The sequence below is a fragment of the Myxine glutinosa genome, chromosome 4 (assembly GCF_964187855.1).
Source record: "Myxine glutinosa chromosome 4, kmMyxGlut1.1, whole genome shotgun sequence".
In the NCBI taxonomy this organism is placed as follows: Eukaryota; Metazoa; Chordata; class Myxini; order Myxiniformes; family Myxinidae; genus Myxine; species Myxine glutinosa.
In genome coordinates, this window is record NC_136264.1 from 72993079 (window position 1) to 73011973 (window position 18895).

Sequence of the window (18895 nt, forward strand, 5' to 3'; positions counted from 1 at the left end):
GGAGAGGGGGAGGAGAGGGGGAGGGGGAGGGGGAGGGGAGGGGAGGGGGGAGGTGAGGGGGATGGGGGAGGGGAGGGGGAGGGGGAGGGGAGGGGAGGGGGAGGGGGGAGGGGAGGGGGAGGGGGGAGGGGAGGGGAGGAGAGGGGAGGGGGAAGGGAGAGGGGAGAGGGGGAGGGGGAGGGGAGGGGGGAACGGCTAGCTTGGCAAGCGATAGCAGGCTTTTTACTTTTATTTTTACCTCAATGAGGGCTATATATATATAGTCCGTGCTTGGAGCCTTCAAGTTCAACATAAAGTTTTTTATGAAAAATAATGCAGATGTATAACAATCCACCAACGCAAGTTCAGAAATGAATGCAGATCCTTTACTTTGCGATACAAACGCAATTCCCGCCATTTCCACTCACGATCGAAGCCTCCACAGTGAGCGCGCCTCTTCTTCCTCCTATAACTTCGACTCACTTCTTTCACTCAAAAAAGTCAAAATGCACGAAATTCTGCCGCATTAAATTATGTAGAGGCCTCGTCGGGGGGATATAAGGTAGATAAGGAAGGCGTTGTAAAAGAAGAATGAAAATAAAAGTGGAAGAACATAAGGAAATGGGAGCTATTCTGGACCCACAGCCAAACCCGACAAAGCATTGCAATACACCCCGAACATCCACCGCCGCCACAAACTACATGGAATTGCAGCTGGCGCGGTTTTTTTTAAACCATTGATATTAAAATAAAACGTAGCCTAAAACCACCGGGATTTTATGCTGATTCCGAATCTGTGTCTAAAACTTTTCTCCGATGTGTAGTTCTTGAGTTATAAGCGGACATCCAGACAGACACACACACACACAGACACTCCTCCTTTATATATAGAGATTATATATGTTGGAACCCATCTGTGGATCGGTCCCATCGGGCGATGGGTCTGACCCGTTTGCGGATCCGCAGATGGGCGACCCATCTGTGGATGCACGAGAAATGACAATGCAGACCCATCGCTGGTCTACTGGTCTACTTCTGGTCTGGTCTACTTCGCTACTTCGCTGGTGTACTTCTACTTCTGGTCTACTTCGCTGGTGGCACTGGCAGACTCAGCTCTCCATTGTTTATATAGCAATTCCTGGCATGCCTTAATCACCCCAAAGCTAAAGATGAAGGTGTGGCTTCGTAATCGGGGCATTGTCAATTATATAAACACAATAACGCATTATGTGATTCTATGAGGCCCTCAGTGTGATTCTATGAGGCCCTATGTGATTGTATGAGGCCCTCAGCGATGGGTCTGACCCGTTTGCGGACCCATTTGCGGATCCGCAAACGGGTCAGACCCATCGGCCGATGGGACCGATCCACAGATGGGTTCTTACATATATACAGTATATGAGATATCCTGCTATTGGCCGTATCTTCCAATGGTGATGAATCGCTTAAAAATTCTACTAGGCGGATCGGGATCCGGATCTTCACCAAAATCGAATCTATTTGTCCTTGTCAGACACCCAACCGGTCCACCAAGTTTCGTCCAAATCCGTCCATAACTTTTGAGATATCCTGCTACATGTTGGTTTTAGCCCGATCACTCAATGGTGAAAAATCACTTAAATATTTAAATAATTCTCATATCCGAATCCATATTCAGATCTTCACCAAAATCTAATCGAATCGTCCTTGTCACACACCCAACTGGTCCACCAGGTTTCATCCAAATCTGTCCACAACATTTTGATATATCATGCAATGTATCATTTTTGGCCCGATCTCCCAATGGTGAAGAATCACTTTAAAAATTCTAGTAGCCGGATCCGAATCCGGATCTTCACGAAAATCTAATCATTTCGTCCTTATCATCACATACGCCACATCTCTGCCAAATTTCGTCCTAATCCGTCCACAACTTTTCGAGATATTTTGTTCACAAACAAACAAAACAAACAAACAAACGGACAAACAGACAGAAAGACAGGGGTGAAAACGTAACCCACATCCACCTTTGGTGGCCGAGCAAATGAACAGTACTTACCAACGAATGGTCTTTTGAAGCCATGATCACAACGAAATTCTGCTCAATTTCTCTCCCACAAAACTGACTTGCTAGATTGTTTTAAGAAATGTATTTGTGCAAACAGGAAGGAAACCACCATGTACTGCCATGTCCTGATAAGGATGATTGTGCAAAAATAAACTTCGCACTCAAGCAAAGTACTTCACAAATAATTATTACAAGACAACGTTATGGGCCCAGGGCATTGTTAGATTACTATATTTTGAGATAGCATGTTATATATCGTTTTTTGTTCTTGTTCAATGGTGAAGAATCTCTTTAAAAGTTCTCGGATCCAGATCCGGATTCGAACCCTCACCAAAATGTAATTATTTCGTCCTTGTCATATAGCCATTTCCACCAAATTTCGTCCGTTTATCTGTCCACAACGTTTTGAGATATTCTGTTCACAGACAGACAAACAAACAGACAAGAAGACAACAGGCTGCATGCAGCCTGACAGGTATGACGAAAATCGGTGTTAATTAATTTTTTTAAATATGAATGAAAATTTAATTTATCCAAATATCAGCTTCCTAGCTCAGAAGGTGCCTGCGATATTGCCCAAATGAGAAAGAAAATAAATAAGTACTTAATAAATTATTGCTAATAATTAAATAATGAATCAATTAACTGATTAATTAAAAAATTTAAAACACTATTTTTCACAAAGGACTTGCTCACTACTGTGCCCAAATTTCAGCTTCCAAGCTCAAAGGATGGCTGAGATATCGCCCGGACAAACAAACAAGAAAACCTTGACCTTTGACCTATATATATATATATTGTTGCGGATATGGGATTTGGCCTCCATCCATATCCGCTTGTAAATATTCCCCTATTTCCCCAATACTCCCCAACTATCCCCAATCCCCCATTCCCTAGTCCCATTGTCTGTAAACAACACTCTGTAGAACCGACCTTCCCCTTTTTCCCCCATTAAATGTCGTGCCCAGGTTCACCGCATCTCACGTAGACAACTATAGGACATCTTGCTAGTTATTCTTAGTCTATGTCAGTTAAGGACTCGTTTCCATTAATTCTGACTCTTCGTTGCACCAGAATGTGATTGTATGGCACCAGTAGTGAGTTTAGGACCTCCCAATACCTCCCCACAACCTCATCTCCGCATCCTCCCATCATCTCATGGAACTACAACAACAACAACAACTACAACCACAGCGGGGGCGGCGCGGCGGCGGTGCGGGGAGTGGGCGTCCTCACTCCGGCTTGGTTAGCCGCCATTGCCCATGTGCTCCGACGGGGTTACCACAAAGGGGCTGACTGTCAGCTCCTCGTCAAGGGCGGAGCCCGGTAACCCCCCCGCACCCAATAAGAAGCAGCGGGCCGATTCCATCTGGGCTGAGCTAACGAGCCGAGGGCGTGTCACTCCCCGCTGGATATACGCAGCCACTTACCGGAGGTGACGTGAGATGCGCCCCCAGCTTGGAGAAAGAACGTCACCTCCAAGCGCTGGATACCTCCCGCCTCTTTGGACCGGACCGGGTCGATTCTGCCCCTGAGCCAAGGTGCACCTTGAGCCATCGACTACCTGCCCTCCCCTGCCATCAATCCCTGTGTGAGTCAGTCTTGTCCCGTTTATCTGTGGTCTGTCGGGGCTAAGATAAGACCGTATTTAAGTGCCCACCTTTCTATGCTGTACCTCTTGTCAGTGTAATCTAAACGTTCTGCATATCCCATATTATATCCTCCTCCGGAGGTCTTGAGAACTGTACCCCTGGTGTCGCGTCATTTAATCCAGCCGTTGTGTCCTTTCCATCATTGATTTAGCATAGCGCGACTTAGTCAACGTTCGAGTGGAATCGGGTAAACTGTGCAGACGCGGTCATACCAAACCGCTCGGTAAACTAACATCCAAAACCGCGTCTGTAACATTTGGTGTCGAGGAGTTGGATTCGGACCTGGGACTAAATTTGTTAGGCCCAAATTTTGGAACACCAATTGTACTATTAGAGTAACATTTGGTGTCGGGAAGTGGGATTCGATCCGGAGCGCGTTTCACGCGCTCGAAATTATAACGGCGAAATTTGATTGTGTTTTACAAAAAAAAAAAAAAAAACCCGAATTTTGAAGTCGCGCTATGGCGGATCAAGACGGCTGGGTTCCGGTAGAGGAGAGTGGGGTAGAATCGACCCAGGACCCCAGGGAAGAAGTGGGGAAAATGGTGGAGGAGAGTAAAGAAGGTGTGGTTGAGGAGGTATCAGGTGCACAAAATGGCGCTCTCGCGCACGTGGTTACAGCGGCACCAAATTTTGCCGCGCCCGTGACCGTACCACTACCAGCGGGCTTTGATGTGGGGGACTTCATGGCGCAATTCACCGAGATGCTGAGAATAGAGGGGGAGAGATTGAGTAATAAAATGGATGCTCGGAGTGAGCAAATTGAAGCAACAATAAACGGAATGAGGGCCGATAGGGAGGAAAGGGAGCAGAGGGACAGAGACCGCAAGTTGGGCGAAAGGGTCCCAGGGGTGCACGAGGAGGTAAAGCGGGTCGAAAAGCGCTGGTTGAGCGAAGCGGAGGAAAGCACGGGTACAATGACGGGGGTAGAAATCGCGACACGGGGTTTGGAAAAGCCGGCGACCGATGAGGTAGAGGGTGTTTTATTAAAGCCAGCGGTCGTCGAGGTGAATAAAGAAAAAGCAGTGCTGGGAATTGAAATTGAAGAGATGACGGAGGTAGCCCGGGAATTGCAGGGAGAAATGGATTATGTACAAAGTCCCTGCTCACATCATGATGATGTACTCGTTAATCCAAATGGAAGTTTGCAGGTTTTGGTGCAGGGAGGAAGAAGAACCCCGAAGGTGAGACGTGCTGTGTATTGTGCGGGGAGATTTTGTAAGAGGATGTTTAGCGACAAAAGAATTTTCGCGCGCTTGGGATCGAGGAAGCATCCGGGCGTTGGTGAAGGGTCCCGTGTGAGTGGAAATGGCACGCGTGGGAGGAAAAAGTGTGCGTCGGCGAATGGGTGTGTTTTTGTGAGGGTGAAAGGGGTAGCGTATGCTTGTGAGCACGCAAGTAAAGCATCGACGGTAACCAGGTTAGCGGTTAGGGCGACGGATAGCCGATGCGAGCGCTCGGTGCGAGGGGTGCTTTGTTGGGTGCGAGGCACGGCGCGGGTCGATGCTGCGTCGCTTCTCTTCGAAGCGTCGTTGCCGATTCGGGCTTGGCCCCGCCCCGCACGGTCGAGTCCGGGCCTTGGCGGGCGAGGCGACCGGTCCGGTTCGAGGGCGAGTGGGAGGAAGCGGTACGGTGCCCCCTCGTGGGGACGGGGTTCCGACCGAGGGAGATTGAGCCATCGGGCCCGGGACCGCAAGGTGCCGCGCCGAGATGGTGCGTGGAGCCTCGGTCCAACCAAACCACCTCCCTTGAACCGAAAGCCGGACGGATTCAACCTGCAGGCGACCAAACCACCCGAATTCATTGCTCGGCTTTACGAACCGAGTTTAATGATGTCACGGCGCACCGAGAGGATCTAATAAGTAGACGGGTGATGAGGTTAGTGTTTTGGACCCAAAATTAGAGAAAAACAAAATTTGATGATTGGCAAAGGAGTGGCAGTAATGATTGGCAGATGATGGGTAGTGATTCGCAAATTTTTGATTTGTTGAAATTTGATGTGCAAAATTGGTAGTGAGCGATGGGCCCGGTGGGTAAGGGTGGCATCCCTGCCACCCTTCCTATGGGGGGCAAATGCGCTATAGTTTATGGGGTGTATGGCAGTGAAAACTAGCCCGGGTGGGTTAGGATATTGATAGGGCCCTAGAAGATGACCTTAGGTAACGTTAAGGTTAGTTCGTGACTGATACCTGTAGTGGGGACGCAGGTAGATTAGTGTGGATTATAATGACGAGGGAGCGCAATAGTTTAAAGGGACGACTGGGAAGCGCAAGTTTCAGAGGGGAGTAGTTAGATGAGATGATGCTGTGTGCAACTGGACAGGTGTGTGGAGCAGTGTATGAGTAGTGAGTGTGTGGATCAGCGCGAATGCGCTTGGGGAGAGAAGGGTGCAGGCGGCACCAAGAGTGAGAGCACAGGTGTGCAAGTACAGGTGTGTGGAGAGAGTTGGAGTAAGTGGTACGGAGTGGTGTGCATGGTGCGAAGGTGTGGATGGGGGAAGAGTGGACCCCTTTCACGAGTACCCGGGGCGGGTAGTGTAAGTGTTAGGTAGAGGGTATAGGTAAATTGTGGTTGGATATTGGCATCTGTGGTGCGGGTGACAGAATGGTATTTGGATGGGTGCATTAGTGTTGTGGAAATGGCTGGGCGTGTAGCCTGTTAGTGTGTGTAGTTGGTTGGGCACTCCACCACTGTGAGGATGTCGGCCAGGTGAGGCCGCAGGTGGGCTCTGGGAGCCGTTAGTGTCAGTGGGGCCCGAGGATCCGGAGGACGGACCCGGGTAGCCCAGTGCCAGAGAGGGCACCGAGTGGGGAGAGCGCCAGAGGGCCTTCCCCAGGTAGTTACGTTAGGGTAAGGAGCAGGTAAGCTCGGAGGCAACTGCAGTGGCGGAGGTGTGCAGGTGGGTAGACCTGCTGGGAGAGCTACACATCGCGGCCCAGAAATTGTGCGAGGGCACCGGGAGATGAATCGGGGGAGTGAGACCCCAAATTGAAAAGCACCACAGGTTGGACAATGGGAATTGGTTTTTAGAACCCATAGAGTAAGTTGGCCAATGGATTGGCAGGGAAAGACCCCGGGTAGTGTAAAGTGTGTTAATGTCATTTAGAGGATAGTTAGGATTGAAGTCTCCTCGCACCATCTACATGCACTCACCTGAGATGACGTACCTCCACACCATGCCATGTTTTGTTATTTTATTGTGCAGATGTTTGGAATGTGAGACGCATCATGACGTGGGTGTGACATTGTGTTTTGTTGTTCCATCTGTTCCTCCTTATGAGGATTGATGATGAATTTGGTGATGGCAAATTTTGGATAGAGGGATTGTGGAGACGAATTTGGTATAGGGGAAATATGGGGAAGACGTGACAGTAGTGACGAATTTGTAAATGTGTAGATTTTTGTACATATGGGGTAAGGGCAAGGGTAGGGTAGGTGACAGGGGGGTGACGTACGGTAGGGACGAGCTTTCTCACTTCGCCCTCCGTACGCATTTCGCCTTGCATTGCCTTATTGATGTGTACCCTTGTGACCTTACCCCTCGCTCATTGTCTTTCCCCTTTTGTCTCCCACATGACCTGTGCGCCATTGGGTGCCGAGGGGAGCGTGCGTGAGTCGGCCATTGTGCGCCCGGCACTCTCAGAACCAGCTGTCTGCATCGATGCACCACATTATGGACCACATGCCTGTGGCCGAGCACCACTGATGGACCCCATGGGTTGGGGCATGGCCCCTCTGCTGGAACCGGCCATGAGGGCCCGAAATCTTGCTGGCGGACCTTGGCCACAGGGCACCGATGCCCCACAGGTGAACCACACGTAGTCGGCCCTGTGGGCCATAAATAAAGAAAATAAAAAGGACACATGGGGCACACTTTATTGCAAATAGGCCGCCAGTAGGAAAATGAAAGAAAGACAACAACTGGAAGACAATAATAATAACCAGCAGAGGGAGCCGAAGAGCAAGAGACACCTGCAGGGTTAGGGGTTGTTGTTTTTATTTTCATGAACAATGGTGACTGCACTGATTGGTGCTTGAGGGTGCTTTGGTGCGTTTTTGGGTGCTTTAATGGTGCATTGATGCAGAGCAGACTGTCTCCCCCCCCAGAAAGAACAATCACAGGTCCTGGGTTAGTCTCGTAAATAAAGTAGCGTCAATTGTAAATAATGCTCCCTACCGGCTGTATGTTTAGTTTGAGGATTCTTTCCGCGATTCGGTTATCCTGTGGGTGTGTTTCTGTGAGGAGAAGGGTGCAACGTCGCAGGGGGACATATTTACTCATTTGTGAACATCTGTAAAACTGTCGCACTCAGGGTAGAGTTAATAGTAGAGGGAACTACATCTGAGTGCCACAGTAACGTAGGTAAAGATTTATCGGGTCGGGACGCCCCGAGGTAGAGAAGGGTGCAATGTTGCGGATATGGGATTTGGCCTCCATCCATATCCGCTTGTAAATATTCCCCTATTTCCCCAATACTCCCCAACTATCCCCAATCCCCCATTCCCTAGTCCCATTGTCTGTAAACAACACTCTGTAGAACCGACCTTCCCCTTTTTCCCCCATTAAATGTCGTGCCCAGGTTCACCGCATCTCACGTAGACAACTATAGGACATCTTGCTAGTTATTCTTAGTCTATGTCAGTTAAGGACTCGTTTCCATTAATTCTGACTCTTCGTTGCACCAGAATGTGATTGTATGGCACCAGTAGTGAGTTTAGGACCTCCCAATACCTCCCCACAACCTCATCTCCGCATCCTCCCATCATCTCATGGAACTACAACAACAACAACAACTACAACCACAGCGGGGGCGGCGGTGCGGGGAGTGGGCGTCCTCACTCCGGCTTGGTTAGCCGCCATTGCCCATGTGCTCCGACGGGGTTACCACAAAGGGGCTGACTGTCAGCTCCTCGTCAAGGGCAGAGCCCGGTAACCCCCCCCGCACCCAATAAGAAGCGGCGGGCCGATTCCATCTGGGCGGAGCTAACGAGCCGAGGGCGTGTCACTCCCCGCTGGATATACGCAGCCACTTACCGGAGGTGAACTGAGATGCGCCCCCAGCTTGGAGAAAGAACGTCACCTCCAAGCGCTGGATACCTCCCGCCTCTTTGGACCGGACCGGGTCGATTCTGCCCCTGAGCCAAGGTGCACCTTGAGCCATCGACTACCTGCCCTCCCCTGCCATCAATCCCTGTGTGAGTCAGTCTTGTCCCGTTTATCTGTGGTCTGTCGGGGCTAAGATAAGACCGTATTTAAGTGCCCACCTTTCTATGCTGTACCTCTTGTCAGTGTAATCTAAACGTTCTGCATATCCCATATTATATCCTCCTCCGGAGGTCTTGAGAACTGTACCCCTGGTGTCGCGTCATTTAATCCAGCCGTTGTGTCCTTTCCATCATTGATTTAGCATAGCGCGACTTAGTCAACGTTCGAGTGGAATCGGGTAAACTGTGCAGACGCGGTCATACCAAACCGCTCGGTAAACTAACATCCAAAACCGCGTCTGTAACAATATCTATCTATAATTCCAGTAATCTCTGTGTGTGTGTATGCGACCGCTGTTTCTCGACAACTACCGGTCCGATATACTTGAAACTTGCCAGGTATATTGCTGGGGACCCGAGGATGTGCCTTTTCAAGGTTTCATATTAATCGGACAATTACTTACCGAGCTATGTCCAAAAAACGATTCAACCCATCAGAGAGCAGCGAGCTATCGCGTGTGCCGAACGTGGCGAACACACTCTGCCTCGGACGGCACATTTGAGAGCGTATTCATTTATTTCACGTTGGCAAACTATGTTGCCGCTATGTTGGCGTTAAACTATGTTTTAAAACTAATTAAAACCATTTCATGTAAATAGAGGGGGGGGGGGGGGGATTGTCACTGTACTCGCAAGCCGTTCGCCGTTCGCTTTGGCGTTGCGAATGGACCAAAACATTTCATGGACCAAACCATTTCATGTAAATAGAGGGGGGGGGGGGGATATAATTTTAGATATATATATAGTACGGGCATGCCCTCGTATAGTCAAATAACATTGACAGCCTTACATTTTCTTTGGTAATCAATCCTCTGGTAAAGTTTGACGAAGAAGCTGAAATCCAGTTTCCAATCCATTTAGCTACCTGACGAGTCACTCCACAAACCCTCACCTTGGAGTTAACAACTTCCTATCTGCTACCTTATCAAATGCCTTCTTATAGTATATATAGTATAAAATAATTAATAATACTATATATATATATATAGTATTAAACATAGGGGAAATACCCCTGGCGCTCACCTGGTTGAATAAACGGTATACTGCACTGACTAAAGGTATTTTAAACCAATTTCAATGGTTGCTGGAAGACAGGGCAGCATGTGGAATCGTACTAACATAATCATAAGACTTTAAACAAACAAACAAAAAAATACCTATTTTGGGCCCCGCCCCTCTCCCCCAACCCCGTATACCTAATCAGACCCCAATTTTTTTTATGCCGTAAACAAACTTCGGTACATCACAGGTGATGAAGGTTATGGTGAAATCTCATGGAAATAGTGTGTGTAGTTTCTGAGGATAAAGCAAATTCCTATTTTGGGGGTCAAACCTGGATCCACTTTGACCCCCGGTAAACCCCCTTAGACCCGGACCTTTTTTTAATGCCGTGAACAAACTTTAGTCACAACACAACAAATATCATTTGTACCAAATTTGGTCGCCATCCCATCAGCGGTTTCGGAGAAGAAGTTTCAAGTGTTTACGGACTGATGGACGGACTGACGGACTGACAGACTGATGGACGGACTGACGGACTGACGGACTGATGGACATAGTGACGGACGGACTGACGGACTGACTGACGGTGTGACGGACGGACTGACGGATGAACTCACGGACTGACGGACTGACGGACGGACTGATGGATGTAGTGACGGACGGACTGACGGACTGACGGACGGACTGACGGACTGATGGATGTAGTGACGGACGGACTGACGGACTGACTGACGGTGTGACGGACGGACTGGCGGACTGATGGACGAACTGATGGACTGACGGACTGACGTACTGACGGACTGACTGACGGAGTGACGGACGGACTGACGGACTGACTGACGGACTGACGGACTGATGGACGAACTGACGGATGGACTGACAGACGGACTTTGTTCTAACTTCCTTCCAGGCGAGTTAAAAATATACTATGTCAAGTTTCCACTGCCATTGCCTGATCCACCCAATCAGAAACTGCTTCATAGAACTAAAAATATTGGTTAGACAAGATCTACCTTCGGTAAATCCATGCTGACTACCTTTAATTAGTTTGAAACTATTCAAATGGTTACCTCTCCGCTCGAGCACCTTCCCTACCACAGAAGTCAAGCTCACAGGTCGATAAAGTTCCCCAATTCTTCTCTGGATCCTTTATTAAATAACGATGTTTCTTTTACTATTTTCCAATCTGGCACCTGTTCTGACTCCAGTGAACTAAGACATCCTCTCCAATACCACGCTTATCGACTCCGTCAGCTCCCACAATACCCTGGGATGCATATTATCCAGCCCTGGAGCTTTATCATCCCTTAATTATCGAGCTTCTTCTTCACTTCATCTACTCCGACATGGCTCTCTTCTGAATGTCCTTGCTCACCCCTAACATAGACATAGACCAGGAGCCCAGAGGGTTTATTCAAGTGAAAAGCGCCGAAGCAACTGACCACGTGGGTTGAAAGCGTTCTACCCCCACATCACAAAGATGCATTGCTGCCGGGTCAGGGCCGGTGCCTTCCCGCCCAAACCAGCCAAAGTAGGGACGCCATTACCGAAAATCCTATTTTCATCAATATCTGGAAAACTATACATGGCAGTATCACAAATCTGGTGTCTACACCCATGTTTTCATGGTCAATCACTATAAAAATGCATTTCTCCTTAGCCAGGGTTGTGTCTTTCCCGCCCAAAAGCACCCAAAGTGCCCAAAGTAAGGAAACCATTGCTGAAAATCCTATTTCCCTCAATATCTGGACAACTATACATGGAAGTATCACAAATCTGCTGTCTACACCCATGTTTTCATGGTCAATCATTACAAAAATGCATTTCTCCTTGGTCAAGCCCAAAAGCGCCCAAAGTAAGGACACCATTGTTTAAAAAAAAAACTTTCCTAATTATTTGGAAAACTATACCTGATAATACCATATGCAAAAACAGTGTTTAGACTTTAAACACTTTTCTAAACACTATCTTGCACCACGTTTCTAAACAAGTTTAAATTTATGCTAAACATGTTTAGGAAGTTGATGGCTTGTGTTTATTAAACAGACGGTGTTTATGAATTTGACATTTGTGTTTAGGTTTTAAACATTTTTAGAAACGTTGTGCAAGAAAAGTGTTTAAAGTCACAAATGACGTGTCTACACCCATGTTTTCATGGTCAGTCATTACATTGACAACATTTACAGTGTTTAAAATATCTAGTTCACCATGCATTACCTCAACAATGGTGTATTATGGTATTTCCATCCAACTTGTGTCCTTAACTCACAACTTGCAGAGTCATTGTCCTTCAGAAGGAAAATAGTACTGTTCAATGACACTCGTTGTTCTGACATATTTTCCTTTATTACGTGTCTACTCCGTCGCTCTCATCACTAGTATTGCTGTCCTCACTCCAAGTACTATCGACGTCTGATTCCTCGTCATCTATGGAAGCTGCTCCAACTCTGTCTCCGTCATCCGTAGGTAGGCCTGTGAGGGACTCTGGTACTGCACTTCCTGGGTACCAATCTGGTTCAAAGCAGTTTTGAGTCAACTTCCATCCATAGTCTGTGGGACTTGCCCCACCTGTTGGATCAGTCTGGTCAGCCCTCTTCCAGATTCTTGCCACATATCGGGCTCTTTTGATATTATTACCAAGTGTCTTGCTGCACGGGCGAAGAGAAGCACAGTTTATCTTCTTGATTCTGGCAAGGGGCTCCTTCTCATTACCACCACTCATGCGCATGAACGCCTTGTATCTGGCTTCATTAATGTCAGAGGTTTTGAACCCATACAGCGAGCAGACAAAGGCGGTAACACCTGGAATGTCTACTTCCTCAGAAGTCAGAGATCGCAATGCCATCATATGAGCTGGATCTGATTCCATCCGCTGGAAGGGCTTAACTTTGCCCTTTCTGAAGAAACATGATGTGAAATCACAACCAGTCAGGGCATGAACGCCGATGATTGCTTCAGTTATACCAGGCTGTTTCTTCTCAAGAATGGCAGCTACTTTCGAGACACCGATGTACCTTCGGTTGTTGCCAGATCCATAGTCCATAATGATGCTGATCCCTTCCGACCTTCCAGAGAGCCCAAGCAGAATGATGAACTACTATAGTAAAGTATAGCAAATGAACTAGTATAGCAAATTTTGCAATAAAATCAAGACATGTTACATAACACCATGCACGGTACAATATAATACACCATTGTTTAGATAATACATGTTGAATTTAGTCATTTTTAAAGCACTGCAATTGTTGGCAATGTAATAATTGACCATGAAAACATGGGTGTAGACACATCATTTGTGATATTCTCATGTATAGTTTTCCAGATATTGAGGAAAGTAGGATTTCAGCAATTGTTTCCTTACTTTGGGCGCTTTTGGGCGGGACAAATATGACCCTTACTAAGGAGAAAACTGCATTTTTGTAATGATTGACCATGAAAACATGGGTGTAGACAGCAGATTTGTGATACTCCCATGTATAGTTGTCCAGATATTTGTATACTGAATCGAGGCTCGTGAAAGAGCTGACAACCGCGAGGGAAAGACAGCACAGGGGGACCACGAGGGAAAGACAGCACAGGGGGACCGCGAGGGAAAGACACCACAGGGGGACCATGAAGGAAAGACAGTACAGGGGGACCGCGAGGGAAAGACAGCACAGGGGGACCACGAGGGAAAGACAGCACAGGGGGACCACGAGGGAAAGACAGTACAGGGGGACCACGAGGGAAAGACAGTACAGGGGGACCACGAGGGAAAGACAGTACAGGGGGACCACGAGGGAAAGACAGCACAGGGGGACCTCGAGGGAAAGACAGCACAGGGGGACCACGAGGGAAAGACAGTACAGGGGGACCACGAGGGAAAGACAGTACAGGGGGACCACGAGGGAAAGACAGCACAGGGGGACCTCGAGGGAAAGACAGCACAGGGGGACCACGAGGGAAAGACAGTACAGGGGGACCACGAGGGAAAGACAGCACAGGGGGACCGCGAGGGAAAGACAGTACAGGGGGACCGCGAGGGAAAGACAGCCAAGATATTGAGGGAAATAGGATTTTCAGCAATGGTTTCCTTACTTTGGGCACTTTGGGTGCTTTTGGGCAGGAAAGACACAACTCTGGCTAAGGAGAAATGCATTTTTATAATGATTGACCATGAAAACATGGGTGTAGACACCAGATTTGTGATACTTCCATGTATAGTTTTCCAGATATTGAAGAAAATAGGATTTTCGGTAATGGCGTCCCTATTTTAGGCGATTTGGGCGGGAAGGCACCGGCCCTGACCCGGCAGCAATGCATTTTTGTGATGTGGGGGTAGAACCCTTTCAACCCACGTGGTCAGTTGCTTCGGTGCTTTTCACTTGAATAAACCTTCTGGGCTCCTGGTCTAATACTCTCCACTATTGGAACTTCCCCTGTTTGCTCTTGTGTGAATGTAGAAACAAAGAAAACTACTTAATAAGGCTACAACTATCGCGGATGCCTCTTCACGGTGGTTGTACCCCCCAAAGGAAGTCGGGGGACAAGTCTTCCCCATTCTTCCCTGCTGCCTGGATTCGTCAGGGCAGCTCGGTCACGGTCACAGTGCCGATTGGTCCCCATGGACCGGCCCTTTCCCTCTTGTCTCTGTCTCTTCTCTCTAAGTCTGTCGTGGGCCTGACTTCGTGAAGGGGGGGTGGGGTACACCATCATGGATGTGGGGGGATATCTGGATCGCTCCTGGGAGATTTATCGGCTGTCTCCGTGCTGCGGGTTTGTTTGAGAGAACTGTCTGGGGCTAAACAACAACAACAACTTAATAAGCCTGCAATCTCACCCTCATCGTTTACCAATTCTCCTATACTATTCCTAGATGGATCCACACTCCTCTAAGCCCTTTCTCTACCCTTTATATACTTAAACAATGTCTTGCTGTTATGTTTATATTCTTGGCTTTGTCCTTTTCATATTCCCGTTTGACCTGCTAAGTGATTTTCCCTTTTTTTCTTCTAAATTTCCAGTTTTCCTTCCAGTTTCCCTCTGTATCCATCTTGTCCACCCGAAATATCCTCTCCTGCCCCCCATTGGTTGTCTAAGTTTGCTCCTATCTCTGCCCTCAACTCTGCTGTTGGTGTTTCCCCCCCTCTCTTAGCTCTTGATTTTGGCCTGTTGTTTCCTGATCCGTTCAATGTAATAATTCTAGCTCTTCCACGTGCTTCAACTACAGTGCCTAGAGAAAGTCTACACCCCCTTTCAATTTTTTCACCTTTAGTTGCCTTATTGCATGGAATTAAATTGCATAAAATCAGACTTTTTACACCTTTATTTACCCAACGTAACCAACAACAAGTGAAACACAAGAAACACAAATTCTGCAAATTGAAGAAAATTAATTAAAAATACAAAACTAGAATATCTTGGTGGGATAAGTGCCCCCCCCCCCCCCCTCCCCGAGTTAATACCTGGTGGAAGCACCTTGGACAGTAATTACAGCTATGAGTCTGTTGGGATAGGTCTCTATCAAATTTGCACACCTTGATTGGGCAATATTTGCACATTCTTCTGTACAAAACTGTTCAAGCTCAGTCAAGTTGCGTGCGGAGCGTTGATGGACAGCAATCTTCATATTTGCCACAGATTTTCGATTGGATTTAAGTCGGGGCTCTGACTGGGCCACTCAAGGACCTTTATCTTTTTGTTCCTTAGCCACTCCAGTGTAGCTTTGGCTGTGTTCTTCAGGTCGTTGTCATGCTGAAAGGTGAACTTCCGTCCCAATTTCAGCTTTCTTGCAGAGGACAGCAGGTTTCCTCTAGGATTCTTCTGTATTTTGCTCCATCCATTTTCCCTTCTATCCTGGCAAGTGCCCCAGTCCCTGCTGATGAGAAGCATCCCCATAACATGATGCTGCCACCACCATGCTTCAGAGTAGGGATGGTGTTCTTTGAGTGATGTGCAGTGTTGGGCTTGCACCAAATGTGACGTTTTGCATTTAGGCCAAAACGTTTCATCTTGATTTTGTCAGACCACAAAACGTTCTGCCACATGGCTTCAGAATCTCCGGAGTGGTTTATGCATACCTCAAGCGGGATGCAAGATGGGCTTTTTTTTAGTAATGGCTTCCTTCTTGCCACCCTACCATACAGACCAGACTTGTGGAGTGCTTGGGATATTGTTGGTGGATGCACACAGTGACCAATCTTTGCTATAAAGATCTGTAGCTATTTCAAAGTTCCCATTGGCCTCTTGGTGGCCTCTCTGATCAGTCTCCTACTTGCTTGGTCATCCAGTTTGGATGGACGGTCTGATCTAAGCAGGGTCTTGGTGGTACCATACACCTTCCACTTCTTAATGATCGTCTTGACTGGACTCCAAGGGATATTCAAGGCCTTTGAAATATTTTTATACCCATACCCTGGTCTGTGCCTTTCCCCCAACTTCATCCCAGAGGTCTTTTGTAAGCTCTTTGGTGCTCATGGTTTTAATGGCCTAAGCCTTTTTTATTTTTTTTTAAAAAAGGTAAAAAATAGGGGCAATGCCCCTGGGTGCTCACCTGGTAGAATAAAGCAGTATACCACACTGACTAAAGGTATTTTAAACAGTATCACGTTATTTTAAACCAATTTCAATGGTTGCTAGAAGACAGGGCAGCATATACAATCATACTAATGTAATCATAAGACTTTAAAAAAATAACTATTTTGGGTTCAATCCCCCACCCCGTATACCTTCTCAGACCACAATTTTTTAATGCCTTGAACAAACATTGGTACATCACAGGTGATGAATGGAACGTTGTGGTCAAGTTTCATCGGAATTGTGTGTGGAGGTTCTGAGAAGAAAGCAAATAACTATTTGTTGGGGGTGGGCAAACCCCCGCAGCCCGAATTTTTAAATTCCAACAAACTTTGCTACATCATGGGTGGCGAAGGTTGTGGACACATTTCATCGGAATTGTATGTGTAAAAAGGAAATACCTATTTTGGGGGACAACCCCTATAGACACCGATTTTTAAATACCAGGAACAAACAAACGTTGGTAAATCACAGGTGATGAACAGAATGTTGTGGTCATTTCATTGGAATCATGTGTGTAGTTTCTGAGAAGAAAGCAAAATAGATTTTGGGGGGTCAAACCTGGACCCGCTTTGACCCCACAGTTGATCCCCTTAGACTTCGATTTTCTTAGTGGCGTGAACCAACTTTGGTACATCCCGGGTGATGAAGGTTGTGGTCCAGTTTCATTGAAATAGTGTGTGTAGTTTCAGAAGAAAAAGCAAATTCCTATTTTGGTGGTGGGAGGGTGGTGGGTGGTCAATCGTGGATCCACTTTGACCCCTGGTGGGCCCCCAATGCCTTAATGCCGTGAACAAACTTTAGTCACAACATAACAAATAAAATTTGTGCCAAGTTTGGAGACAATCCCATCAGCAGTTGCGGAGAAGAAATTGCCAGGTGTTTACGGACTGACTGAATGACGTACAAAGCGCTTGGTTGCAGGTGAGCCAAAAAAAAAACAACCATCAAAGCGTCAAACTCGAAATCAAAACTAAATAAATCAAGAACAATAATAATCAAACAAGTAAATATATCAAAAACAAAAAAGTAAATAATAAATCAAACAAATAAATAAACAAGAAGACGTCAAGCGGAGCACGATACTTGCAAAATCCGCCCCCCACCCCCAAGAAAAAAAATTCCATTGATACAGCAAATTGTCCATTTCATCAAGATTAAAATTGACAATCTTGATCAAAGTTCGGGTCAATAGGAAGAAAAGTGACGATTTTTCAGATGAAAAATGATGATTTTGGAAGGTTGACCTTGAGTTGATCTTTGACCTGAAAAATAGTTATTTTCCCTATTTAGTGACTCAATGTGCAAATGCTGTTCAATTTTGAAGTCGATCGAATGAAAAGTGACGATCTTAGAAATCAATCAATCAATCGGATGAAAATTGAGGATTTTTGAAACCTTTTTGCCTATGTTGACCTCAAAAATACTTGGTGGTTGAATTCAGTGACCAGATATGCAAGTCCTCTTCAAATTTCAAGTCAATTGGATGAAAATTGAGGATTTTAGAAATTTGGCCTATGTTGACCTTTTGGCCTCTGATGACCTCAAAAATACTTGGTGGTTGAATTCAGTGACCAGATATGCAAGTCCTCTTCAAATTTCAAGTCAATTGGATGAAAATTGAGGATTTTAGAAATTTGGCAAAGATGGTGACCTCTTGGCCTATGTTGACCTCAAATATACTTGGTGGTTGAATTCAGTGGCCATATATGCAAGTCCTCTTCAAATTTCAAGTCAATTGGATGAAAATTGAGGATTTTAGAAATTTGGCAAAGATGGTGACCTCTTGGCCTATGTTGACCTCAAATATACTTGGTGGTTGAATTCAGTGGCCGGATATGCAAGTCCTCTTCAAATTTCAAGTCAATCGGGTGAAAATTGAGGATTTTAGAAATCTGGCCGATGTTGACCTTTTGGCCTAAGTTGACCTCAAATATACTTGGTGGTTGAATTCAGTGACCAGATATGCAAGTCCTCTTCGAATTTCAAGTCAATCGGATGAAAATTGAGGATTTTAGAAATTTGGCAAAGTTGGTGACCTTTGGCCTATGTTGACCTTTTGACCTTTTGACCCCAAACACAATAGGCTTCTCAATTGGGACGCCCTATACAGCTTGGTGAAGTTTCGTGACGATCGGTTTAGAATTGTGACCTGTAGGCCGGTGACAAATAAACAGACAGACAGACAGACAGAACCACAAACGCACCCGAGCAATATACTTGCAAAATCTTTGATTTTGCAAGTAATAAACAAATGACAAGCAATAAATCCATTCCATCAAGGGAAAACTCCAAAAGTCACTTTTTCCCCAGTTTTGCCCCTTTGTGACTGCCACCCCCAGAAGGGGGGGGGGGGGGAACTGGGAGGCCGGGTATCTTCTTGTGGGGAGCAAGA

The 18895-nt window shown here is 46.6% G+C and overlaps 1 protein-coding gene across 4 annotated transcripts in view; it reads right to left on the bottom strand.

Moving 5' to 3' along the window:
* Positions 1–2081, bottom strand: part of LOC137424766 (BAI1-associated protein 3) — a 180441-nt gene extending 178360 nt beyond the window's left edge. For all 4 annotated transcript variants that reach the window (XR_013623070.1, XM_078775902.1, XM_078775904.1 and 1 more), the window contains exon 1: positions 2018–2081. Coding sequence is in view for 3 of the 4 variants with exons in the window: in XM_078775902.1 (XP_078632028.1) it covers positions 2018–2041 (24 nt within the window). In the remaining variant the exon portion in view is untranslated. The remainder of the gene's footprint in view (positions 1–2017) is intronic.
* Between the last annotated feature and the right edge of the window lie 16814 nt (positions 2082–18895).